General features: G+C 49.1%; 2 protein-coding genes across 2 annotated transcripts in view; one reads left to right on the top strand and one right to left on the bottom strand.

The window, feature by feature from the left end:
* Positions 1–5636, top strand: part of LOC117345837 (regulator of G-protein signaling 9-binding protein-like) — a 24507-nt gene extending 18871 nt beyond the window's left edge. Inside the window, exons 2-3 of the mRNA XM_033915054.1 lie at positions 2994–3397; positions 4293–5636. Of these exons, the coding sequence (XP_033770945.1) occupies positions 3199–3397; positions 4293–4822 (729 nt within the window). The 5' untranslated portion in view covers positions 2994–3198 and the 3' untranslated portion in view covers positions 4823–5636. The remainder of the gene's footprint in view (positions 1–2993; positions 3398–4292) is intronic.
* On the bottom strand, positions 5210–27265 carry UBE2C (ubiquitin conjugating enzyme E2 C). The gene is made up of 6 exons (XM_033915055.1): positions 26293–27265; positions 19356–19383; positions 18030–18116; positions 15786–15990; positions 6436–6495; positions 5210–5372 (listed from the first exon to the last, which is right to left on the bottom strand). Exons 1-6 carry the CDS (start codon positions 26391–26393, stop codon positions 5314–5316), a joined length of 540 nt encoding a protein of 179 aa, XP_033770946.1. The 5' UTR covers positions 26394–27265; the 3' UTR covers positions 5210–5313.

Below are 27265 nucleotides of genomic sequence, written 5' to 3'. Positions count from 1 at the left end.
ATGGACTTAGCCGAGATCCGCACCAAGTCATACAGAGCATCCGAGAGGAATGAGGCAGCCATCTCAATCTTTGCTACCTCCTGATCCACCAGAGACCAGTCGTCAGACTCTCGATCCAAGACCCGCTCCGCCCACCGAAACACGGCGCGAGCGACCAGTCCCCCACAAATAGCCGCCTGGACCCCAAAGGCAGAGACTTGAAAATTTTGCTTAAGGATGGTCTCCAATTTGCGCTCCTCAGAGTCCCGCAAGGCAGAACCGCCCTCAACAGGCACGGTATGCCGCTTGGAAATAGCCGAGACCACCGCATCCACGACTGGCGAAGCTAACGTAGCCCGATCCCCTTCAGGAATGGGATACAGGCGAGCCATGCTGCGCGCCAGCCGAAACGGCGTCTCCGGCGTTTTCCACTGCTCAAGAATAATATCCCGAATATCCTGATGCATAGGAAAAGAGCGGGAAACGGACCGGATCCCTCGTAACAGAGGGTCCCCCACACGCGGAGTCTCCGGCGGCGCGTCCTCAAAACGCAAAGCCGAAGAAACCTGTTGAATAAGGTCAGGCAGCTCATCTCTCTGAAAAAGGCGCACCACGGACGCCTCGTCACTGGAGAACGGGAAACCCGACAACCCGCCGCCAGCTTCCGTCCCCTCCAGAGGGTCCTGGAAATCCTCAGAAGGGTCCAGGTCCTCCTCCAGACCGACACGTTCCTCCGACCACAAATCCTCGTCCCACGACACCCGCGGACGCTTGGACAAGAGAGGCGGCGGAGGGGACGTCACGTCAGACGAGAGAGGCAAAGCCGCAGGGAGCGCGGAGGAAACCCCACCCCCCGAGACCCCCTGGGCGCAACCGGGACCCCCAGCCGCCTGAAAATAGGCTTTGCATAATGAAAAGAAAAAATCAGGGGAAAAACCCCCCGAGGGTCCCAAGGGACTCCCTGCCACAGCAGGGGACCCAGCAGAAACCTGCCCCTGCATAGTCAAAACAGGGGGAAGGTCACCTGAGGTGGAAGACAAAATGGAGGGGCCAGACAGAGAAGATGGCGGTTTTCCCGCCAAAAAAGCTCCCTCCATAGCCTGAAGCGGCTGAGAAACCTGAATAGTCTCAGCCGCTAAAGCAGGCAAGCCGGCATCAGCTGTCAAAAAATCAGCTGAGAGGGAATCCTTCGGGGAATCCCTCCGTGGGCGGTTGTGGAAGACCGGGCTTCCCCACTGCTCCAAGCCGACTCGCGAGGCACCATCGGCGGGGAGCTCTGGGCGCCTGCAGCCGCTGCCGACGGAGCTCCACCACCTCACCGACCCAAACCGCCGAGTTCAGGCCGGCCGCGAGTGCCTCGCGGCTGGACTAAAATTGTGGCCTACTCCCCCGGAGAAGGGCACAATTGCTCCATACACGACCTAGCTATAAAAAAGTGCTGGTTACATGAAAAAATACAGTAAAATACAGTTTTCTTAAAGGGAAACAACCCTTCAGACCAGCACTACCTCAGGATTTTTTTTTTTTTTTTTTTACAGAACAGACTCCACAGGCTCTCGAAGCAATATGCCTTGCTTGATTTAGGGGGCAAGGCTTACTGCTGAGGCTCCTCTAAAAAAAATATGGGGAGGTGGAGGAAGTGGGGGGAGGGACCCCGCTCGTGACCCGCCGGGTTTGACACCCCCGAGGTCGGACGAACCCCCAAACAGAGTCCGTCCAAGCTCCGTCCGGCTAAAAACAGGGACAATAAACCCCTAAACAAATTCCAACAGCCCTACCAAGAGAGATGGGTACAGATCACTCAACACCTGCTGGAGACTGAAAGAAGACTGAGGGAAATAGAGAGGAGGGGCTAGGATATACTGTCCCAAAGTTTTGTTTTCAGTCTCCACCTGCTGGTCATGATTAGATATATACCCAATCGTAAAGTTAACCTCTACTGGTCTGGAGAGTGCTAAAGAAACTACATTTATCCGGTATCTATCAATTCCCATGGATGCCGGTTAACTGAGAGTCTACTGTAGCTGAACTTTAGGTTCTGTTTGTTTTGCAAAAATCAAGCAATACCTTTACATATTTTAAGGCTCTGGGGCAGGGGTTGTCAACCCATTCCTCAGAAAATATGCATCAGGTCAGGTTTTCAGAATAACAATATAAATAATGCATGAGATAGATTCACACGGAAGAGGTAGTGCAGTACATGCAAATTAATCTCGTGCATATTCATTGTGGGAGTCCTGAAAACCTGACCAGCTAGGTGTTTCCCAAGGATTGGGTTGAGAACCCCTTGTCTGGAGTACGAGGACTGTGTGTGTGCTGCAGTGGTTAAAGCTAAAGCCTCAGCACCCTGAGGTTGTGGGTTCAAACCCATGCTGCTCCTGGATAAGTCACTTAATCTCCCCATTGCCCCAGGCACAGTATAGAAAATTGAATAAATAAATTAAGTTATTCTATTCCACCACAAGAAGCATGTAATTGTAAGCAAAGCAGCTCTTACTAGAAAAGAATCTACACTTTTATAGGAATACTTATGGATTAGATGGAATATGAGTGGGTTGCCGTCTAGAGAATGACAGTGACAGAATTTGTCCCCACAGATAACCACGGGAAACATCCTGTGTCCTTCTTTAGTGTCTATCTCAACCTCAGTCCTTCTACACCAGCATTCTTCATTGCAAGGTTTGAGGGTCAGTGGCTGTGCTCATTCATAATCTGTATAGAACAGTCAAGCCATTGTGACATCACTGATGAGGTTGGCTCTTAGGCATTATGACATCATAATATCTGCTCTGGATACCAGAAACTGTCATTCTTTAGTGTCTATCTCAACCTCAGTCCTACACCAGCATCCTTCAATGCTAGGCTTGAGGGTCACTGGCTGTGCCCATTCATACCCTCTCCTTAAATAATGACATGGTGGTTTCCCATGGGAACATTCAAAATTGGCATCTTTTCTGGAGCATGTTTGCAGGAAGGGCCACAAATAACCTTTTCTGTCTACTGTTTATTCTCAGGTAACCACCTCCCTCTTTAGCTGGGATCCTGATGAAAAACAGGAAATACAAGAGTGCTTGAATGTTCTTTCTACATGGCAAAGGCTAGTGCAACTTCAGTCTCTCAATGAGAAACTGCCTCCAACCACACAAGGGCACAGCTGGCAGGGGGAATTGCCTCTCATTTCTTCCTTCTTGGTGACTTATACTGAAAGATACCTTGTCAATGCTGGGATCCCATAGTCATGCAGTGGAGGAATCCAACAACAAGGAGATTGAGGAGTGCAAGAAGGTTCATGCTTCACTTAATAAAATCACAGCCTGTTATAGGCAGCTAGTACTGTGTGTCGGAGGAGCCTCAGACTCCATGAGGTTGAGAGGGGAGCTAGAGGACAGCAGGAAGAAAACTTATGATTTAAGCAATGGTAAGTTGTGATTAAGCAGAACTAATTAAGATAGATATTGCAGGAGGCTTAAACAGTTAATAGTAAGCCTATCTTCCCTCAATCACTGTAATGCAACAGCATAAAACAAAGAGTTAGGAGAAAAAGCTTACCCCATTACAACTGAAATACCTTGCAGTCGTCTTAAAATCTCAACCCAGAGTAGTGTTTTAATAAAAAATAAAAAAAAGCAAGTCCCACTGGCCAACATGGGCTGATTTAGACCCAGATATTTGAAGGCTGACTGAATTCTGAGCTAATTAAGGCCTTCGGCCCACCCCACTGCATCCCAAGATGCATCGGGAGGGGGAAGCCCCATTTGCAGCATGCAGCTCTGTAGGCAGGAGGGAGTGAGCTTCCCTCCTGCCGTTTTCTCTTCCAAAGATACGGGGGAGGGGGGATCCGGGGAGGTCTGGGAGGCCATATCTGGGTACCAGTTGCTGCAAATTATCTAGGTACTGCTACTATGCAGAACTAGTAAACAGGCCAGACTTATCCAGGTGATGGATGCAGTGCTGCTTGTACAGTCATCCAGGTACCAGAATAGGAGGGCAAGGCTAACTTCACACTGCCTTTGCACTAACTGGATAGCATAACCAAATAGAAACCGAGACCCCCATGTTTGAGCTACTGTTTCGGTCCAAAATCTCCCATTTATATTCAAGTATATATGGTATTCTAGTTCACAGCCCAGTTCAATGCATATGCTAGATCTCAAAACAGATTTCTCCTGGGTTAGCACCATATTCACTTTTCTGATTTGGTTTTACTTTTATATTAAAAAGTATTTATTTTCAGGACTCCTACCCTAAATTTACATCCAAGATGTCAAGCTTATCATATTGGTATTTTCTAATTGTTGTTCATCAATATTCAGGTCTGAGGAACAGGCTCATGAAGCTTCTTGTTGATCAGCAAGTGAGCACAGACGAGCGGGTGGAACTCGAGAGAATCTGGGTCCTTTTTATGTCAACACTTGAGCTATATCAGCAGGATCTTTACAAAGCCCATCATTTAAGTCAGCTCTTCCCTTTACACAGCAGGAACAAGTGTTTAATCAACACTGGAATCCTTGGAAAGACATCTGATGTGGCTTACAGGACTCGAACTGTTAAAGCAGGAGGCAGTAAGTCTCATGACACTTTGGAACACATGGAGCAGCCATGTTCAGCAGATCTCAGCATCCAAATCCATCAAGTTGAGAGCATGCTCCACGACATGGAGATGAAGATCAGCATCCCGATTTGGACAGTGGAAGCCCGGGAAGAGGCCTGGGCTGAGGTCACTTCAAGTTTTGAGATGGAAGATGGCTCTGCCCATGAGATTTTGGCTGTAGAAGAGACGCACGGTGGAGGATGCTGTACCCAAGGGCAGCCATGGCAAAGGTTTCTCTGCCTGTTTTCATAACAGACTATGAATGGGAAGATACAAAGTGGGCACCAGCCACCCTTACAAAATGCAAGCAGAATGCAGTTGAAAATAGTCTGCTACAAAAAAAAAACAACAACAACAAAAAAACCAACCAAAAACTGTTAAAGCAACCCAAGAAGAATTAGAGCTCCTATAGCTTCCAGGAGCCAAGCTGAATACTAGACAGTTTCAATCACACTTGTTTAGGTCATTTCTATGTAGACTAGGAGTAGGCAAAACAGAGACCACAAGCCAGTCAGGTTCAATACAAAAAAATAAAAATTGCAGTGTAGAAATTCTGAACACCTGGACTGAATTTGCCCATCCCATTGAAAAACAAAGAGTCAAGAGACAAGAACAGGCTGAAATATTTGAAAGACAATATCCAAACTGATAAAATAAGTTTATTTATACAACACAAAATTCATAGACTAACAGTATATTACAGTATTCATTTACAGGAACAAAGACAGTAAAACAGAAGTACTTCAGTTCTCCTTGTTTCTCACCTGCTTGGCATACAGCTCATGAAGGTGTTTCTTGTAGGCTGGAAGATAGATATGGCAGCATTACAGAAAGAGGGAATATTGGCTTGAGTAAAATCTTATTCTTGCCTCTTGGGATAACTCTGTATGTTTTATTAAATCTGTAGCATTCATCTCACATTGAAGTTTGTTTCAGAACTAAAGACCCATTTGAGATTTTTATAAGTTGACTTCAGCTCATGGTCCCTGCTGGTCTGTGTAATGTCACATAAATCTCAAACTACCATGTTTTTCGCTACATTAGACGCACTTTCTTTCCCCAAAAAAGTGGATGGAAATAAGGGTGCATCTAATGGAGCGAATACTCAAAGTGCCCCCCCCCAGTTAACTTAATGTTGCCACCCTCCCTTGCTTGCTGGCCCTCTTCCTCTCCCACCCCCCCACGCATACCTTTTTTTAAACTTCTGGCGCCTCACTCGCTGAGTGGTGCACAAGGGTTGCTAGCTGCTTGGTCCCCGCCGCTTCCGCAAAGAACTCAGTTCTCACGGGAAGTGGCGCAGGACCAGGCAGGCAACCTGGTGCCACGAGAGCAGAAGAGGAGGCAGCCGTGTCTACCATTCTCAGCGGAGACCAGGCAGCCAGCAACCCTTGTGCACTGCTCTCAACGAGTAAGGTGCCAGAAGTTAAAAAAAAAAAAAAAAGGTATGGCGGGGGAGGGCCGGGGCCTGCCTGCCTGGGGAATGAGAAGGGAGAGGCGGGGAGAAAACAGGCCTGCCTCCCTACTCGCCCTGTCCCTACCTGCCTGTCAGCCACTAGGCCTGCCTGCCTTACAACTAGACCAGCAGAGGGTGACAGGGTACAGAGCCTGGCAGGGGAGGGGGGACAGGGTGCAGAGCTTGGCAAGGAGTTTGGGGTTGGGTGCACAGCCTGGCAGGGAGAATTTGGTTCAGAATGGTTTTTTTTTTGTTTTCCTCCTCTAAATTTAAGGTGCGTCTTATGGTCAGGTGCGTCTAATGGAGCAAAAAAAATACAATACACCACAAATCAGATACTAGCCATCACCAAGCAAATATTTTTAGGACCTTGCAGTTTTTTAACAGGATTGCAAGTATGCCTAAAACTTACCAGCCTGATTCTGCCAGAGTTCTGCTGCCTTTGTGTTCAAAGGGCTGTCGTTATTAGGCTCTGGGATAAGAGGGAAGAAAGATCCATTTAATAAAACCAACACCTTGCTCCTCACACCAGGGTAGTAATGATCTCTAAGGTAGATGAATTTAGGGACACATTCAACACACCATTTAGCAGAAGTGTGCATCCTTGAAAACATGTACTTTGCTTAATTAAACATTTAGAGAGAACACCTATTAGCTTGTGTCCTCAGGGCTAATGCAGGGCTCCTTAAGTGCATTGCTCTTGTTAACGTTTTGTTCTTCGATACAGTAACCAAATATGCAAATCTCCTCTGCACAAAACCATACATTTATCACGGTACGCACACCAGAAGTATATGTACAAGATTTGCACTAGCAACTATGTTTTGTGTACAAATCAGCATCTAAGAGTTGCATGTGCATATGTATGCAAATAATTTTTTGTACATTCATTTCTCCCCATACTGCAGTCCTTATGCTCTATAGCACACCTCCCACATGCTCTAAAAAAAAAAAAAAAAGTTGCAAATCAATACGCACACAGTAAAAGGAAGCATAGAGGCATGAAATCCTCTCTACCTGCCACAGAAATGCCAAGCTAACCTTTTATGCCTTCTCAAACCTGGTGCTAAAGCCCCATGTTGTGGTTCAGCATTTTAGTGGTCTCTGCATCTGTGCTAAGAGCCTAATAGACTCAATAGCACAAATGTCAATATGCCGTCTGTAGTAGGCTTTGTGCAGTTAACTCCTGTTTCTGCATAAAGACCCACAAAATAGTATGAGCTAAGTGGTACGTGCGTTTTTGAATCAGTCCCTCATTCCGTGCCTTGGGAATCTCATAAATAAAAGAATGGTTCAAGGTTTAAAGATGAAAGCTTCAAGGCTTACACTCCTTCCCCTATAGATTTGATCTGTCCCCTCAGCTATTCAGTCTGAAGCCAAAATAATTGCAGTCTGTTGAAAAGTCAAACACTTCTGGGGTTAGAATATGACAGCAGGCAAAAGATTGGAGTATTTACAAACAGATGAACAGACTAAAGAAAGTCTAATTAAGCAACTGAAACCCATCATTAAATTAGCACGATCCATTTGCCCTCTGCTCGACTATGAATAAAAATAAACCAGAAGTAGCAGTCAAAATTTAAAAACCCCCAAACAGTATTCAATTGTTTCAGTTAAGGCGAGGCTGGTTATTGAAAAAGGTCTCAGCTTTACTGAAACATACAATTTGCACAACAGAAATGCTTGGGGGGGGGGGATGATGATGCAATGACCCACAAACCATAGCAGTACAGACATAAGGAATGAAAAAAAATGGGTATGGGCACAAAAAAAAATTCCAGTAAATTCAGATGTGCCACTGTAGCTCTTCATATCAATGGGCTTAATGTTTCTAGCAAACATTTTAAAGCACCAAGAATACCGACATTCAGAAATGAATGTGGGTTTATAGGGAACAGTCCTACTACTGGGTAAGTTCATTCAGTAATTTTTGAGCTGATCTTTTCTTCCAGCTCAATCAGAACTGGGTGCTGGGATCCTGGCATCATGAATTTGTTTGCCAGCTAGGGAAAAATTAGCAGATAAGAACCTTTCTTATCCCAGGACAAGCAGGCATGATATTCTCACATGTGGGCGACATCATCTACGGAGCCCCAGCGCGGACAGCTTTTCAAGCAAACTTGATTGAAGTTTCAAGTTTGCTATGCTGCACCACGCATGTGCATGCCTTCTTGCCCACTAGAGGGCGCATCCTCACCTCGTGGTCCTCAGTTCAGTTTTTTCCGCAGAGCCAGAAGCCCTGTGGAATTTGTGCTCTCTTCTATTTTGCCTTCTGACACCGCGGCTGAGTGTTTTTTTCTCGGTCGCTGTGCTTACTTTGTTTTTTTTTATTTGTTCGTGTGTCATTTTTCGTCGGAAAAAAAAAAAAATAATAAATTATTTTTCGTTTGGCTCCGGGGGCTCCCGGTAGCCGCGGCCGCGGGACCTCGTTCGTTCCCGGCCGGTTTTTGAGTCCATGTCCCGTCCCTTGACGGGCTTTAAAAAGTGCACCCGGTGCGATCGGCTGCTTTCGATCACCGATCCCCACCGGTGGTGCTTACTTTGTCTGGGTCCTGAGCACCCAACCGACTCCTGCACTCGGTGCTCTACTTTACAGCCGAGAGCTCTCCGCTGCTGTCGCGCTCGGATGGCAGAGCTCTTTGCTGTGGACCCCGCGGCGGGGAAGGCCTTGACGTCGGCCTCGGCCTTGACCTCGCCACGACAGCCCGCTTCGTCGAAGCCTGCGTCCTCGACCCCGAAGTCGACGGTGGGTAAGTCCTCACTTCCTTCTTCTGTTCCAGCCTCGAAGAAGCCATCCTCGGGCTCATCGACGGGGGCGGGTGGGTCGTCCTCGGGCCCGCCCCGAGCGTCGAAGTCGGGTGCCCCGCGGGAATACTCGAGACCGAGGTCACCCTCGAGGGAGCACCCGCCAGCCCCGGATCTGCCGGCTATGATGGGGGTTCCCGTCTTTCAAGACTTACTCCGTGCGCTCATTGCCTCGGAGCTGTCCGGTGCCCTCGCGCACCTCCAGCCGACTTCGGCCTCGTCTGCCCCGGCTTCGGCGACCTCGGTACCCTTGGCTTCGGCCCCCGGGGTGGCTTCGGCCTCGACCCCGACCTTGCCCTCGACCTCGGTTGACCAGCCTGAGTGGAGCGTGCAGCCTCGGGAAAAGGTGCAAAGGGTGCGGAGGATCTCTTCCTCTTCGTCCTCGTCGAGGTCCTCCCGGGACTCCTCGCCCTCGGGTCGGCCTCGGGCGAAGCGTCGGCCGAGGAAGCCCAAACATCTTCGGGGCTCTCCTCGACGGCGCGGTCGCTCCTCGCCGACCGGGACTGAGACCCTGCATGTCTGAGCTCCGCCTCGATAATCCGAGGCTTTTCCGTTCCTCCGAGGTGGAGTTACCGAGGGACTCCTCGCCGAGACGGAAGGGGCATGCCTCGGTGCCTCATATCCCGGGGACTTCCCGCAGGGGTTCCTCGGGGCATGGGCGGTCCCAGATCCCGTCGAGGTCGCTAGGTACGGCTTCTTGGGGTTCGGGGTCTGGCACGGGTAAGGCACCTCGTTACTCCCGTGAGGCTTCCCCTTCTTTCTTGGCGGCGCGGGCTTCTCGATCTCCCTCTCCGCCTTCGAAGCCCTCCTCCTTTTCTAGATTTGTGCTTGATATGGGGAGGGCTTTGGACCTTAATCTTGGGTCAGGTTCTCAATACACGAAGGAATTTTTGGAGGAGCAGGATTTGCCCTCTCCCCCAAGGGAGACTCCTCGTCTGCCTCTCAACAAGGTTCTCCATCAGACCTTCCTGAGAAACTTGGACTCCCCTCTTACAGTCACAGCGGTTCCATCGAAGATGGAGTCGAAGTACCGTACAGTCCCTTGCAAGGGCTTCGACAAAGCGCAGCTGTCCCACCACTCGTTGCTGGTGGAGTCGGCGTTAAAGAAGTCTCAGCCTTCTAGGGTCTCTGCTGCGGCCCCCCCCCCGGGCGGGAGGGACAGACCCTGAACAAGTTTGGTAGTCGCCTCTATTCCAATTCCATGATGACTGCCAGGGTCCTTAATTACGCATTCACCTTCTCGTCCTATTTAAGGCATATGGTGAAGGCATTGCCCCGTTATTATGGGGTCATGCCGGATTCCCATAAGGGGGATTTTGGTACCTTTATGGCCAATTTGTCACAGCTGCGGTTGTACCTTTTTCACGCAGTTTACGATGCGTTTGAGTTGGCCTCTCGTGTTTCCGCCTTTGCGGTAGCGATGCGCCGTCTCGCATGGCTCCGTACCCTTGATATGGACCCGAACTTGCAAGAACGTCTGGCCAATCTTCCATGTGTTGGCTCAGAGTTGTTTGATGAGTCCTTGGAGGCGGCGACCAAATGCCTGTCTGAACATGAGCGCTCTATCGCCTCATTGGTCCGTCCTAAACCCCGAGCCCCGCCGCAGAAGCCGTTTAGACCTCCTCCGCGGCGATACCCGCAGAAGTCGACGCCGGCTTTTTCGAGGCCTCTGCCCCGGCGTCCCCCTCAGCAGGGCAGAGCGTCCCAACCGAAGCCTCAGGCACAAGGGGCGTCTAAACCGGCTCCGTCTTTTTTGACGTGATGCGCGGATGGGGGTGGGCACCCTCCGCACTGTCGACGGACCCCCTTCCCATCGGGGGCCGCTTGCAGGCCTTTCTTCCAGCCTGGGCCGAGATCATGTCGGACGCTTGGGTGCTCCGGATCATCTCCGAGGGTTACTCGCTAAACTTCTTAGCCACACCACCAGAACGACCGCCGGGGGCTTCTCTTTGCTGTCGAGCCCAGCTTCCTATTCTCCTGTCGGAGGCCAGGTCCTTGCTGAGCCTTCGGGCGGTGGAGCTGGTGCCCCCGAACCAAAGGGGACGGGGTTTTTACTCCCGTTACTTTTTGGTCCCGAAGAAGACAGGGGACTTACACCCCATTCTGGACCTCCGGAGGCTCAACAAGTTCCTTGTTCGGGAGAAGTTCCGTATGTTATCCCTTCCAGTCCTGTACCCTCTGTTAGACTCGGGAGACTGGATGTGCTCCCTGGACCTGAAGGAAGCATATACCCATGTTCCGGTGCATCCCGCCTTCCGCAAGTTCCTCAGGTTCCAGGTGGGGGAGTTGCACCTCCAGTATCGGGTCCTCCCCTTTGGACTGGCTTCGTCCCCTCGAGTCTTCACGAAGTGTATGGTGGTGGTCGCGGCGGCCCTGAGATCTCGGGGGCTGCAGGTCTTCCCCTACTTGGACGATTGGCTGATCAAGGCGTCCTCCAAGGAAGGGGTTATTTCAGCGACCCGACAGACTATCATCTTCCTTCAGCGTCTGGGGTTCGAAGTGAACTTCCCCAAGTCTCAGTTGTGCCCGGCTCAATCCCTTCAGTTTATCGGGGCCGTGCTGGACACGGTTCGCCTCCGTTCGTTCCTCCCCCTGCCACGGTTGGAGGCCCTGCTTCGATTGAGTCGACAGGTTTCGCTGCTGCCCTCAGTTTCGGCTCAGCACCTGATGGTTCTGCTCGGCCACATGGCGTCGACGGTCCATGTCACTCCGTTCGCCCGTCTGCACCTGAGGCTTCCTCAGTGGACCTTGGCCTCCCAGTGGTGTCAGGATCGGGACTCAGTCTCCTCCCCTATAACAGTGACTCCTTCCTTGAGACGCTCGCTCCGTTGGTGGACCAACTCTTCCAATCTTTCCGGGGGTTTGCTCTTTCTCGTTCCTCAGCATCGCAAGGTCCTGACCACGGACTCTTCGGAGTACGCGTGGGGGGCTCATCTGGACAGTCTGCGGACTCAAGGTCTATGGTCGACAGAAGACCGGCGTTGTCACATCAATGTTTTGGAGCTTCGTGCCATTTTTCTGGCTGCTCGAGCGTTCTGCCACCTGCTGCACGATCAGGTAGTCCTCGTGCAGACGGACAACCAGGTGGCCATGTATTATGTGAACAAGCAAGGGGGAACGGGCTCTTGGTCCCTGTGCCGGGAAGCCCTGCGCCTTTGGGAATGGGCGGTCTCCCAGGACCGTCTCGAGGCCGATGCCTTTCTGCTCGACTGGGGGGGGGGAGGTTCCTTTATGCGTTTCCTCCTTTCCCTCTGATCTTGAGGACGTTGGTACATCTCAAGTCGACCAGAGCCACTATGATCCTCATTGCGCCTCGTTGGCCTCGGCAGCACTGGTTCTCCCTCCTCCTTCAACTCAGTGTCAGGGAGCCGCTGCTTCTACCTGTTTTTCCCTCTCTGCTGTCTCAGAGTCGGGGTTCGCTGTTGCATCCCAATCTTCAGTCTTTACATCTGACGGCTTGGTTCCTTTCCCCTTGACTTCATCTGTTTCTCAGTCGGTGAGGGAGGTTCTGGAAGCCTCGCGCAAGGTCTCGACTAGGCTTTGTTATTCCCAGAAGTGGACCAGATTTTCATCCTGGTGTTCCTCGAACCATCTGGATCCGAGTTCAGTTCCGGTGTCTTCGGTTCTGGAATATTTGTTACATTTGTCCAAGTCTGGGCTGAAGACGACTTCCATTCGGGTGCATCTCAGTGCTATTGCTGCTTTTCATCGGCATCTCAAGGGTCGATCTCTCTCTCTTCATCCTCTGGTGATTCGTTTCATGAGGGGTCTAGTGAATGTTAATCCTCCTCTGAAACCTCCTCCTGTAGTTTGGGATCTTAATGTGGTCTTGGCTCAGCTGATGAAACCTCCTTTTGAGCCTATTGACAAGTCTTTTCTTATGTTTCTCACTTGGAAGGTGATCTTTTTGCTTGCGTTCACGTCCGCTCGTCGAATTAGTGAGCTGCAGGCTTTGGTTGCGGACCCGCCCTTTACTGTGTTCCATCATGACAAGGTGGTTCTTCGCACCCATCCTAAATTTTTACCTAAGGTTGTGTCTGATTTCCACCTCAATCAGTCCATTGTCCTTCCGGTGTTTTTTCCGAAGCCCCACTCTCATCCTGGGGAGGCGGCACTTCACACGCTTGACTGTAAGAGGGCGTTGGCTTTTTATCTTCAACGCACCAAGTCTCATCGGAAGGTTCCTCAATTATTTTTGTCCTTTGATCCTAATCGGTTGGGACGTCCTGTTTCCAAGCGCACCTTGTCCAACTGGTTGGCTGCTTGTATTTCTTTTTGCTATGCTCAGGCTGGTCTCGAGCTGCATGGTCGGGTCACGGGACATAAGGTCCGAGCGATGGCAGCTTTTGTGGCTTTCCTCCGGTCTACTCCGGTGGAGGACATTTGCAAGGCTGCCACTTGGTCTTCGGTTCATACTTTCACCTCCCACTACTGCCTGGATATGTTATCCAGGAGTGACGGCCGGTTTGGCCAGTCAGTTTTGCGAAATCTGTTTTCCTAAATTGCCATCCTCCCACCTGCCCTTTTTTGGTTGGCTTGGAGGTCACCCACATGTGAGAATATCATGCCTGCTTGTCCTGGGATAAAGCACAGTTACTTACCGTAACAGGTGTTATCCAGGGACAGCAGGCAGATATTCTCACAACCCACCCTCCTCCCCGGGGATGGCTTCTTTGCTGGATATGGAACTGAGGACCACGAGGTGAGGATGCGCCCTCTAGTGGGCAAGAAGGCATGCACATGCGTGGTGCAGCATAGCAAACTTGAAACTTCAATCAAGTTTGCTTGAAAAGCTGTCCGCGCTGGGGCTCCGTAGATGACATCACCCACATGTGAGAATATATGCCTGTTGTCCCTGGATAACACCTGTTACGGTAAGTAACTGTGCTTTTTGGTCCCTCCAGAAACTGATTGGTTATAATGCGCCTCGACCAGCAGGTGGAGACAGACACACACTTTTGGCTGTAGTACAAGTCGGCTGTACAGTCCCCAAGTACAATCAATCTGATGAATAGCCAAGCAGAACTAAGAAACTAATAACTGAACTATAAACAGAAATATCACTCACAGAAGGAGAATAGCAACTAACAAAGAAATACTGTTGGATATTGATTAGAACCAGAACCTTCAAAAACATCCCCACAGCTCGCCAACTATGCTAGACAAATCAAATGTTGCTTTTCTTATAATCTCTCTGAGCAATCCAGGCAAAGAGACACTGCAGAAAAAAAAAAAGAAAGGAACTCTTCACGCAAAATACTGAACAAAGAGGGTAGGGGGGGGTCTGTGCCAGTCTAGAGGGACTAAAAGAAAGAAAATTAGCAGGTAAGAACACCTAATTTCTCCTTTATCATCCCCTCCAGACTGGCACAGAAACTGATGGGATGTACCAAAGCAGTACCCATCATGGGTGGGACCCCCCCGAAGGGCCGCCAAAAGAACACACTCACTGAACACCACGTCCCGACTCACCTGAACGTGCAAACGGTAGTGTCGCATAAAGGAATGGAGAGAATACAAAACCACATTCTTACAGATATCCACTGAAGGTATTAGAGAAAACTCAGCCCAAGAGGCTGCCTTACCCTGAGTGGAATGAGCCTTGAGAAACTCTGAACAGGCTTCTTTTGAAGAAGATACACTGAAGCGATAGCCTCTTTGATCCAGTGTGCAATGATAGCTTTGGAAGCACTGTCCCCCTTATGAGGACCTGCTAAGTGGACAAAAAGGCGATCCGACTTCCGGAACTCCTGGGTCCTCTGAACCTAAGAGCGAAGGACCCTACGAACATCCAATTTGCGCAACTGTCTCTGTTCCAGCCCCCAAAGCAGCAGGTCATGACAACCCCCCCTTCCCTCCGGCCCCTGAAGCAGCAGAACTGGTCTTGACAACCCTCCCTTCCCCAAAGCAGTAGCAGCAGCTGGTGAACAGAGGTAGTGCTGTTATATTGAAATACAATAAAAAAAACAAAGAATTCCCCTTTGCCTTTTCCTTCTCAGGTTCCAGCCTTCTCTGCGCTCTCTCTCACTCCAGCTGCATTGTCTCCCATCCCACATTTCCTTTCTGGTCTGAGTCAGTCTCTCTTTCTCCGTCAATCATACCCTCACCCCCACAGGGGAAGAGTGTGGCTCACTGGTACAGTTGCTGCCTCTGTACGCAGAGGTTGAGATCAAATTCCAGTGCTGCTCCTTTTGACCCTGGGCAAGTCAATCCTCTGTAAACAGGCTGCTTCCAGTCAGCCCCAGCAGGGCCTTTCTCTGCTGCGTTATAAGTGATGCAACAGAGGAAAGGCCCCGACATGGCTGGCAGAAAGCACCTGGCACCAAAATAGTAGCTGCTTCCTACCACCGATAATGGCACAATAGCTGTGTTCATTTGTGCAGAGGGCAATTCATTGCCATTTATTCAGCCCCTGCTAGCATCCCTTCCAGTGTCACTACCATCCTCAGCCTGGGTGCAAATGTTGTGATGACTATTTCCACTGGTGGAGGCCTGGCACAGATCATATGTGCTCCTCTGACTGCTAAATTTCTCACATTTTGTGGGACCCCGATATTCTATTCATTGCCTTGCACTGCATCTCCAAGGGCCAATTACAGTCCCCAGCTTACCAGGAATCTCACTCTGCTTGCACTATTCAGGCAGGGGAGGGGGAAATCAGGGTTATGGACACCTCTCGCCCTTCTCTGGTCAACCACCAACCCACCAGTCCCCTGTGAATTCATATGCGCCCCAGGAGTGGGAGTAGACACTCTTCAATCCTTACACTGATCCAGCAGTCCTGATCCTAGCTGTATAAGTATGCTGAGCCTGCCATCTGGTGGAAACAAAGAATACTGAAAAACTGAAGCTTCAAACAAGTTGTGTTTATTTGCTGGTAGGGGGGATCATAAACCCCATATGTCTGGACAGACAGATTTCTTTTTAAAAAGTAGAAACATCCCTGTATCATCTCACCTCCAAGTAAACTCTGTAAGGATAGCAGAATAGTTCTGACATCATACAGGGCAGACCACTTGTCTTTCAAGATATCCAGGCAGATGTTCCCTTGGCTGTCTACATTGGGATGGAAGCAGGGTGTGACAAATCGTACTGTGGGGGCATTGTAAGGGTAACCGCTGGGAAACTCCATGGCAAGTTTGTATCGAAGACCTTCATATACCTGTGGAAGCAACACACAAGTAATTTTGGTTAATGTCCTAAACTTGTAACAAAAGAGCTACAAACTATACCAGTATTCAAACCAAAAAGGTACAGCCTATTCCAAACACACACTGCCCAGCAAAACCCTAAAAATGTTACATGTCTGGCCATATTCAAGTCAAAATCTACTTTTTGCTGCAGCAGCCAGAGCTACGCACTTATAAGAAAAGTGATTCAACTGGACCGAGTGATCTAAGGTGCTGAATTGAGACTCCACTGAGGTGAGGGCTTGAATCCCACCACAGTCAAAGAAAGGAGAAATTAGGTTCTTACCTGCTAATTTTCATTTAGTCCCGCCAGACCGGCACAGAAACGGATGGGTTTACGATCCTCTGCCAGCAGGTGGAGACTGAGACAGAGACTTTTGGCTGTGTAGTCCCATCTACAATCAATCAGTCTGAACAAATAGCTAAGCTGGAACTAACTAAGAACTGAAGAATTGTGACCTGTAAAACACCCCAACTTCACTCCCAGAAGAAGAATATCAAGTAATGTCTGGTTCGGACAGGGAAAACACTGTTGGATGCCAATAAGAACCTTCAAAAACATCCCTACAGTTTGCCAGCTAAACCAGCCGAACCAAACACCGCTACTCTATTATACTCCCCAACAACCAGAACAAACTGATACCGCAGAAAAAAAAAAATACACTCTTCGTGAAAAATACCAAATAAAACAGGTCAGGGTCTGTGCTAGTCTGGAGGGACTAAAAGAAAGAAAATTAGCAGGTAAGATCCTAATTTCTCCACCTTTAGTATCCCTCCAGACTAGCACATACCAAAGCAGTACCCATTATGGGTGGGACCCCCCAAAGGGGGCCACAAAAACATGTTCATCGAACACTGCATCCCGATGCGCCTGAACTTTCACACGGTAGCATTGAACAAAGGAATGGAGAGAAGACCAAACTGCAACTTTACAAGAAGATGCCTGCCCCCAAGTGGAATAAGCTTTGAGAAAATCCAGAACAGGCTTCTTTTGAAGAAGGTTTGCTGAAGCAATACCCTCCTTGATACAATGCGCAATCATAGCCTTGGAAGCACCATCCCCTTTATGAGTGCACGCTAATAGGACAAAAAGACGATCTGACTGACGAGCTCCTGGGTCTGCTGAAGATATGCATGAAGGGTTCTGTGGACATTCAATTTGCATAAATGTCCCTGCTCTAAAGAGCACTCCCAACTACCTAAGACCGGAAGGACAATGGACTGGTTGACATGAAAAGGCGAATGCACCTTCGGCAAAAAAGAGGGAACTAGCCGCAGTACGACCCGCTTCCTAGAAAACTCCAGGAAGGGAGGCCTAGACAAAAAGGCCTGCAGTTCAGAAACGTGCCTTGCTGATGTTATGGCCACCAGGAACACCACCTTGAGAATAAGGTCCTTCAACGTGCAGGAGCCGAGAGGCTCAAAAGGAGGACAAACAAGCACGAAAAGAACCAGATTGAGATTCCAGACTGGAACCGAAGGACGAACTGGCAAGCAGGAACAATTTCACTGCTCTCAAGAAGCGAATCACATCTGGAGAAAAAGCCATCAGACGAGAAAAGACAAGGAAAACTCAGCAGGTGTGCTGCTTCTTCACAACAATACACTGGTACACGTCACAACAATCTCAGGTTGCCATCCAAGAACGTGGGTTTCAGAAACTGAACCATCCACCCTATAGACCTGACCTGGCTCCCTCGGATTATTTCCTGTTCCGAGTTTTGAAGGAATCTTTCCACGGACAGTGGTTTTCAAATGATGAAGATGTCAAGTAAGCTGCGACATTCTGCTTTGAAGGTCAAACAGAAGAATTCTTTTCAAAGGGGTTAAAGTCATTGCAGGAAAAGTGGATGGAGCTATCAGGGGACTATATTGAAAAATAAAACATTTTGTAAACTCTTTTCCTTCCTACTGAGGTAGATAAATTATTGAGCACCCCTCGTAAGAGTAAAGGCATCCATCTCAAGAGCTAATTGCAAACCAATCCAGCACACTTCAAGCTGTTACTTACTGTGCCGACAGCACCATCAATTGTCCCAATCCATTTGAAAAGGTTATCTGACTCTGGGAAGGCTGAAATTCCTTTGTCACCTGACATCTAGAAAGGAAGGAAAAACTTTTCAGTCCTTGAAAACTGTTAAACAATGTTTTCTATTTAAGACTTTACAGTAGAAACAGAACAATGCAAACAGGATGTGCAAAGTTATCACTATATATAGCATATTCTCAACCTGTGAATCACTAAGCTAGTACTGTATATACTCGAATATAAACCAATCCAGTTACAACCGAGATAACCTCCCCTCCTCTCATCTCAAAAAGGGGAAAAGGGTGCGGTGATCCGCCACCCTCCCGCGGGCCTGATTAAACCCTGGTGAGCTGGGAAAAGAGCGATCCTTCCCATGTCCTGTCTCAGCCAACTGTTAACCACTCCATATACCTTTGAACCCTGGTGGTCTAGCGGTGCAGGACTCCTGCCCTGTGCAGAGCCATGATCAGAAATTGCTGCTAAGAGTCCATGCAGCAGTAAAATTCTTGTGTTTCACGAGACTGTCCTGGGAACTTGCGCAGCCTTTTCTGATTGTTCTTGCCCCTTGCAGAGCCACAAACGAAAATAGCTCCTGCCCCGCTTCACCACCAGGGTTCAAAGGTATGCTGTAGAGGGGTCTGGGAGGTGGGACTGAGGTAAGGTGGTTAACAGTTGGCCAGGACAGGATGCGGGTAGGATCGTTCCTGTCCTGGCTCACTGCTGGACCACCAGGGCTTAAGGCAAGCCTATAGGAGGCCTGCAACGGGTATGAGGGGGGGGGGGGGAGCATGCACAGATCCGAGGACCTGACTACAAACCGAGACTTATTTTTGGGCCTTTTTTTGGTCCCAAAATCTTGGTTTATATTTCAGTATATACAGCATTACTAAAGCAGTCAATAAGTCAAAGTTAAATAAAATCTTTCAACTAACAGCAAAAACACTGGGAAGAAAGGTATATATAAACTGGGCACATTACTCGAACTACATTTTAGAAGATTGTTTTGAATTAATTTATGATCAAGATCTCTTTGTAGACAGGATTCAGCAAATTTAGTACTACCAAAGCAGTTTCTGATCACATCCTGACATTTTTACATGCACTGGAAACACATCAGTGTTTAGAAAGAGTCCTGGGATAAAGCAACAAAGATATTCCTAGCATGTTAACATCTAAATTGACCATTATCTTGACGCAAGATGCTAAGTTCTACAGACCTTTTTTTGATCCAGAAAAGCACTCTGGGATTTCTCAAGTCTAATTATATTGCAGACATTCATTTGAAAGGCTAGTAAAATGTACACTCACCATAAGAGACATCAGCTCCTGATGTAATCTGCAAAATAAACAAAGAGATAGAAGCCCATATACAGAGAAATAAGCTATCAGGTCCTATGCCTTTCCACAAGATACTTCTGGGTATAATCCAGAGCTGTTATTTTTAATAATACCTTTTGCAGTTCTGAAGAATTATTAGTTTTGGTGCTAATAAATAAAACCCACCCCAACCCCTGCCTCAAATATGTGACTTTATTATAACTTCAACTATGCATTGCCACCAGAAAGTGGAAAATGCTATTCATTTAGCAATTACTAGACTCCCACCTCCAGATCTAAAGCCCTCACTACAAGTATTCTTTAATAGGCGTGATCTGATACAGGTCTTTAGGGCATTTATTCCTAGAAATGGTTCTCCAAGGCCAAGGAAAAGCGTGCCTTTTTGCAGATGATACCAAGATTTGTAAGAGTAGACACCGGGGAGGGAGTAGAAAATATGAAAAAAGATCTGCAAAAGTTATAGGAATGGTCTAATGCCTAGCAACTAAAATTCAATGCAAAGAAATGCAGAGTAATGCATTTGGGGATTAATAATTGGAAGGAACCGTATATGCTGGGAGGTGATAAGCTGATATGCACAGATGTGGAGAGGGACCTTGGGGTGATACTGTCCGAAGATCTAAAAGTGAAAAAACAGTGTGACAAGGCAGTGGCTGCTGCCAGAAGGATGCTGGGCTGTATAAAGAGAGGCATAGTCAGTAGAAGGAAGAAGGTGTTGATGCCCCTGAACAGGTCATTGGTAAGGCCCCACTTGGAGTATTGTGTTCAATTTTGGAGACCGTATCTGGTGAAGGACGTAAGAAGACTTGAGGCGGTCCAGAGGAGAGCGACGAAAATGATAGGAGGCTTGCGCCAGAAGATGTATGAGGAGAGACTGGAAGCCCTGAATATGTATACCCTAGAGGAAAGGAGGGACAGGGGAGATATGATTCAGACGTTCAAATACTTGAAGGGTATTAACGTAGAACAAAATCTTTTCCAGAGAAAGGAAAATGGTAAAACCAGAAGACATACATAGTAGATGACAGCAGATAAAGTCCTGAATGGTCCATCTAGTCTGCCCAACCTGATTTAATTAAAATTTTTTCTTCTTAGCTATTTCTGGGCAAGGATCCAAAGCTCTACCGTGCAAGTCTGCCCAGTACTGGCCTTAGTTCAATATTTAATATTTTTATCCGATTCTAGATCCTGTGTTCATCCCACGCTTCTTGAACTCAGTCACCGTTTTCCTCTCCACCACCTTTTTAGGGAGCGCATTCCAAGCATCCACCACCCTCTCCGTAAAGTAGAATTTCCTAACATTGCTCTTGAATCTACCACCCCTCAACCTCAAATTATGTCCTCTGGTTTTACCATTTTCCTTTCTCTGGAAAAGATTTTGTTCTACGTTAATACCCTTCAAGTATTTGAACGTCTGAATCATATCTCCCCTGTTCCTCCTTTCCTCTAGGGTATATATATTCAGGGCTTCCAGTCTCTCCTAATACGTCTTCTGGCGCAGCCTCCTATCATTTTCGTTGCCCTCCTCTGGACCGCTTCAAGTCTTCTTTCGTCCTTCTCCAGATGCAGTCTCCAAAACTGAACACAATACTCCAAGTGGGGCCTTACTAATGACCTGTACAGGGGCATCAACACCTTCTTCCTCCTACTGGCTACGCCTCTCTTTATACAGTCCAGCATCCTTCTGGCAGCAACCACTGCCTTGTCACACTGTTTTTTCGCCTTTAGATCTTCAGACACTATCACCAAGGTCCCTCTCCCCCTCTGTGCATATCAGCTTCTCCCCTCCCAGCATATACGGTTCCTTCCGATTATTAATCCCCAAATGCATTACTCTGCATTTTTTGCATTGAATTTTAGTTGCCAGGCATTAGACCATTCCTCTAACTTTTGCAGATCCTTTTTCATATTTTCCACTCCCTCTTCGGTGTCTACTCTGTTACAAATCTTGGTATCATCTGCAAAAAGGCACACTTTTCCTTCTAACCCTTCAGCAATGTCACTCAAACATATTGAACAGGATCGGCCCCCAGCACCGAACCCTGAGGGACTCCACTACTCACCTTTCCTTCCTCCGAGCGACTTCCATTAACCACCACCCTCTGGTTGAGGGGTGGTAGATTCAAGAGCAATGTTAGGAAATCCTACTTTACGGAGAGGGTGGTGGATGCCTGGAATGCGCTCCCGAGAGAGGTGGTGGAGAGGAAAACAGTGACTGAGTTCAAAAGAAGCGTGGGATGTACACAGAGGATCTGGAATCAGAAAATAATATTAAATATTGAACTAAGGCCAGTACTGGGCAGACTTGCACGGTCTGTGTCTGTATATGGCCTTTTGGGGGAGGATGGGCTGGAGAGGGCTTCAATGGCTGGGAGGGTGCAGATGGGCCAGAGTAGGTTTTGACGGAGATTTCGGCAGTTGGAACCCAAGCACAGTACCGGGTAGAGCTTTGGATTCTTGCCCAAAAATAGCTAAGAAGAAAAAATTTAAATTGAATCAGGTTGGGCAGACTGGATGGACCATTCAGGTCTTTTTTATCTGCTGTCATCTACTATATTACTATATGTTATGTTACAAAAGATTTGCTAGTCAGTCTCCACAACAACCCTTGCTTATACTACCTCCATTACATGCAATGTATTTTATAAATATTTGTTTGTGTGTGTGGGGGGGGGGGGGGGGACAGGGCCGGCTTAACCTATGATCAGGTGAGGCCCTAGCCCAGGGCACTAGTGATAAAGGGTGTCAAGATCCCAGTCTGGTCTACCTTCAAACTTCTAGAGAAACAGATGCCAGACTGAGATTTTGACATCCTTTACAGCAAGTGGTAGACACTTGAGAGAGAGGAGAAGATATTAGATAACAGGTGGAGGGAAGAGAGATACTAGTTTGCAGGAGTGGAGGGGTACCAATGCAAAGGTTGTCTCGGGGCATCACAATCCCTTAAGTGGCCCCGATAGGGGAAAAATGATGATCAATCTTAGGACAGGGTTTGGAGGACCCTGAAATATCTGTAAAGCTCAAGCCCACCAGTAACAGATAATTTTGACAAATACTAAAAGGATCCTTCTGCCTACCTAGGCTGTCCACTTACCTTAGTCTCGCCACCACCATTCCCTGTACTTAAGGTGAGCTGGACAAGTGTAAAGTAACTGTCTGCGAGAGATCATTTTTATCATAAGTTTTTAAAAGATTTTTATTAGGTTGTGCCCGTAACCTTTCCTTTTAACTATGTTGTATTTAATTGAGATATTAATTAATGTCTGAAATTGTATTTTAACCATGATGTATAATTTTGCCCATAGAAATATGCATGTGACTGTATTTATTAACTGAAATGTTTCCTAATTACAGTGTTCCCACAGTCATTCGCAGTCGGCGGTTCGCGGTCCCGGTCATTTGCAGTATTTTCTGACCGTGAACCGCCAAGGAGAGGGCAGTGGTAGAGGCAGGAGAGAGCAGCCGGAGTGCAGGAAATCACTCGCTGTATGCTCTGACCACCTCTTTCTGCATTAAGTCGGGCTTTATCCAATCAGGAGCTGTTTTGACACACAGTGCAGGAAGAGGCGGTCGGAGCATACAGCGAGTGATTTCCTGCACTCGCCAGCACTCCGGCTGCTCTTTCCTGCCCTCTCCAGTCTCCCCCATGAAAAACCGTATTCGCGGTTTTTCAAGATTCGCGGGGGTTCCTGGAACGGAACCCCCACAAATATCGGGGGAGTACTGTATACTGTTGTGAACCACCTAGAACTATTGGCAGGGCGGTATACAAGACATAAAATTATTATTATCATTCCCCCATCTAATTTTTTATTTCAAATACAGTGGTACCTCGGTTTACGAGTGCACCGGTTTGCGAGTGTTTTGCAAGACGAGCAAAACATTCGCAAAATCGGCGCCTCGGAAACCGAGCGCGCTTCTATTTGCGAGCACCCCCCCTGCGAACCGGCACCCCCCCCCCCCGCCGTGACCACGCACAGGACATGCTGGTGCCGCTGCGGAGGCTACAGAAAAGTAAGAAGAGGGTTCGGGTGGGTTGGGGGGACCTCAGGTCGCGGCAGGGGGGTGCCCAATGGCGGCGGGGGGTACCGGATCGCGGGGGGGGGGGAGGGTGCCGGTTCGCGGGGGGAGCAATGCCAGTTCTCGGGGGGGGGGGGGAGCAGCGCTGCTGGCCTCGAGGGGGGGAAGGTGTGGGGGGGAAACATATCAAAGCAAGTTTCCCTTACTTCATATGGGGAAACTTGCTTTGATATACGAGCATTTTGGATTACGAGCATGCTCCTGGAACGGATTATGCTCGTAATCCAAGATACCACTGTATTTATATTCTGCTCTATCATTAACGTCTAGGCAGAGTTCAACACACACTTCTAATCATCACAATTTAGAACTTTGGGCTCCTTTTACAAAGGTGTGCTAGAGATTTTAGCGCACGCACCGTATTAGTTTGCGCTAATTGAAAAATTACCACCTGCTTAAAAGGAGGTGGTAGCGGCTAGCGCGCGCTATTCCGTGCATTAAGGCCCTAACGCACCTTTGTAAAAGGAGCCCTAAGGCACCACACACTTCTAATCATTTATTTAACCTTTTCCTATCGTGTGTCCCGGATGACGGGATATTCCAAAAAATGTCATTGCCATCGTATGTCCCATGGCATGGGACATACAGTACACCGTTTACCTATCATTTGTCCCATCTATTGGGCCATTGTGTTTACAATAGCTATAAATGATAACGGTGAATAATACAAAACTTTGCTAAAATAATTACGATTGGAACCAGCGTTAACGTAAAATTTATTACGATAGGAAAAGGTTAAAATATTTTTTTTTAAAAAACCACTTTACAGGACAAACAATATGAAATAAATAAACAATGTTTACTATCAAAATATTGATCTTCTATTGGTATCAAAATCTTAACATTCCCCATGTCTCATTTTCCATGAGCTCTCACTAAGGGCTCCTTTTATTAAGCTGCGCTAGTGGGGTTAACGGCTAGCGTGGCCGGCGGTTTAGCGCGTGTTAAACCGCCAACGTGCCTTTGTAAAAGGAGCCCTAAAACTCGGGGCCCCGTCAATTACTTTGCAGTAGGTGAGAAAAAAAACAAACGTCCTAGTGTCAGTCTCCTAAAAGCAGGAGTGGCCAGCCTCGGCCCAGTCAGATTTTTAGGATTTCCACAATGAATACACGCGGGATCTCCATGCAAATCAGTCTCATGCATATTCATTGGGGAAACCCTAAAAAAGACCAGCAGGGTTGTGGCCCTCGCAGACCGAGGCTGCCCCCCTCCCCCGGCGCGGCCCTCCACAGCTCCAGCTATTCCCCTCCCCTCCCCACATGCGCTCAGTCTTCCACAGCTCTAGCTCTTCCCCTCCCCACGCGTGCTCGGTCCTCCACAGCTACTGCTCTCTCTCCCCCCCACCTCGGTCCTCCACAGCTCCAGCTCTTCCCCTCCCTACACACGCTCAGTCTTCCACAGCTCCAGCTCTTCCCCCCACCGCTCCAGCTCTTCCCCCCACTTCCGCGCTCAGTCCTCCAGAGCTACAGCTCCAATTCTTCCCCCCCCACTCCTCCACAGCTCTAGCTCTTCCCCCACCCTCGCGCTCAGTCCTCCACAGCTCCAGCTCCAATTCTTCCTCCCCCGCCCGCTCATCCACAGCTCCAGCTCTTCCCCCACCCCCGCGCTCAGTCCTCCACAGCTACAGCTCCAATTCTTAACCCCCCACACACAGTTTGGTCCTCCACAACTCCAGCTCTTCCCCTCCCTTCCACAGCTCCAGCTCTTCCCCCAACCCCGCGCTCAGTCCTCCACAGCTCCAGCTCCAATTCTTACCCCCCCACTCAGTCCTCCACAGTTCCAGTTCCCCCCACCCCACAGTTTGGTCCTCCACAACTCCAGCTCTCCCCCCCCCCGCACTCCACAGCTCCAGCTCTTCCCTCCCTTCAACAGCTCCAGCTCTTCCCCTCCCTTCCACAGCTCCAGCTCTTCCCCTCCCTTCCACAGCTCCAGCTCTCCCCCCCCCCACTCCACAGCTCCAGCTCTTCCCCTCTCCCCCTCCACAGCTCCAGCTCTTCCCCTCCCCCCCTCCACAGCTCCAGCTCTTCCCCTCCCCCCCACAGCTCCAGCTCTTCCCCTCCCCCCCACAGCTCCAGCTCTTCCCCTCCAGAGCTCCAGCTCTTCCCCTCCCCCCTTCCAGAGCTCCAGCTCTTCCCCTCCCCCCTTCCAGAGCTCCAGCTCTTCCCCATCCCCCCTCCACAGCTCCAGCTCTACCCCCTCCCCAATTCGGTCCTCCACCGCTCCAGCTCTCCCCCCCAACTCCACAGCTCCAGCTCTTCCCCCCCCCACTCCAGAGCTCCAGCTCTTCCCCTCCCCCCACTCCACAGCTCCAGCTCCAGCTCCTCCCCTCCCCAGCTCTTCCCCTCCCTTCCACAGCTCCAGCTCTTCCCCTCCCTTCCACAGCTCCAGCTCTCCCCCCCCCACTCCACAGCTCCAGCTCTTCCCCTCCCCCCCCTCCACAGCTCCAGCTCTTCCCCTCCCCCCCCTCCACAGCTCCAGCTCTTCCCCTCCCCCCCACAGCTCCAGCTCTTCCCCTCCAGAGCTCCAGCTCTTCCCCTCCCCCCTTCCAGAGCTCCAGCTCTTCCCCATCCCCCCTCCACAGCTCCAGCTCTACCCCCTCCCCAATTCGGTCCTCCACCGCTCCAGCTCTCCCCCCCAACTCCACAGCTCCAGCTCTTCCCCCCCCCCCCACTCCAGAGCTCCAGCTCTTCCCCTCCCCCCACTCCACAGCTACAGCTCCTCCCCTCCCCAGCTCTTCCCCTCCCTTCCACAGCTCCAGCTCTTCCCCCCCTCCACAGCTCCAGCTCTTCCTCCCCCCTCCACAGCTCCAGCTCTCCCCCTCCCTCACCTCTTGCTCACGGAGCCTTTAGCGGCGTTGCTGCCGGGTTCGGCTCCTTTCCCCACCGCCACAGACTCAACGACCGCCGGGTCCATATTCTGAGACGCCATCGGGTCCCTCCTCACACGGGTACAAACGCCGACGCACACCGGTCTCCTTGCTCTACCACACAGGCGGAAGAGCGCTCAGAGCCGGCCGCCGCGCTCCGTTTGAATTTTTCGCGACGTTTCTCCGAGGCAGCCAATCGGGCGAGCGCTTGGATTCAATCGAGCCAATCGCAGGGCTTTATTTATCAACACTCCATGGCGACGCCCCCCTCCCCCCATCCCTGCCTGTTAAGGATTTGTCGAAGCTACTTTATATGCTACAGCTTGATTGGTTGCAAATGCTGTCATTTACATTGGAAAAAAAATTTTTAAGACGTAAGAATGCGCAAGCGCACACTATTAAACCTAGCAGTCCCTTTAATGGCCAGTTTTATCTTGCTGCTACCTTAAGGCGTAGCTTAAAGCTGGAACTTAAACACCAAATACCGTTTTAGATCAGATGCCACAAGAACTTGTATTTTTGCCTTTCTTACGTTGAAATAGATACCCTAATGTAGCAAGTAGCTTGTTGGCCTGGCTTTGGATTTTAAGGCTTTTTCTATAATGATCGAGGAGGCAAAATATTTGCACAGTCAAGCCCCACTTGTGGTAACAGAAACTTAATGCTTTCAACAAAGTTCGCTGTTTGTTTACAAAACATACAAAAATAGCCAAACTAGGTCACATAAAGCTAATCTCTTTCCAACAGTAGCCAAGCCAGGTCTCAAGTACCCACACCTTTGACCTTATTTTGTTCTTTTCTCTCTTTTTTAAAAGGACCAGAAAAAGTCAAACTTGTTTGGAATAGCTTTCCTAAAATGCCCCTAATAGAATCCAGGGAGCAGCAACAACATTTTACATAATTCTTCCCCCAATTTAGAGTTACCAGCTTTTGG

This window comes from Geotrypetes seraphini, chromosome 11, assembly GCF_902459505.1.
Source record: "Geotrypetes seraphini chromosome 11, aGeoSer1.1, whole genome shotgun sequence".
In the NCBI taxonomy this organism is placed as follows: domain Eukaryota; kingdom Metazoa; phylum Chordata; class Amphibia; order Gymnophiona; family Dermophiidae; genus Geotrypetes; species Geotrypetes seraphini.
This window is presented reverse-complemented; position numbering and strand designations above follow the sequence as displayed.

What these genes read in the sequence shown, in the direction of transcription:
- UBE2C (XM_033915055.1), bottom strand. Translation starts at nt 26,393, where the DNA reads ATGGCGTCTCAGAATATGGACCCGGCGGTCGTTGAGTCTGTGGCGGTG. An exon ending in TTGATGGTGCTGTCGGCACA is followed by an intron (nt 15,991 to 18,029) that starts GTAAGTAACAGC and finishes TTGCTTCCACAG; the next exon opens with GTATATGAAGGTCTTCGATA. An exon ending in CTTACAGAGTTTACTTGGAG is followed by an intron (nt 6,496 to 15,785) that starts GTGAGATGATAC and finishes CTCTTATCCCAG; the next exon opens with AGCCTAATAACGACAGCCCT.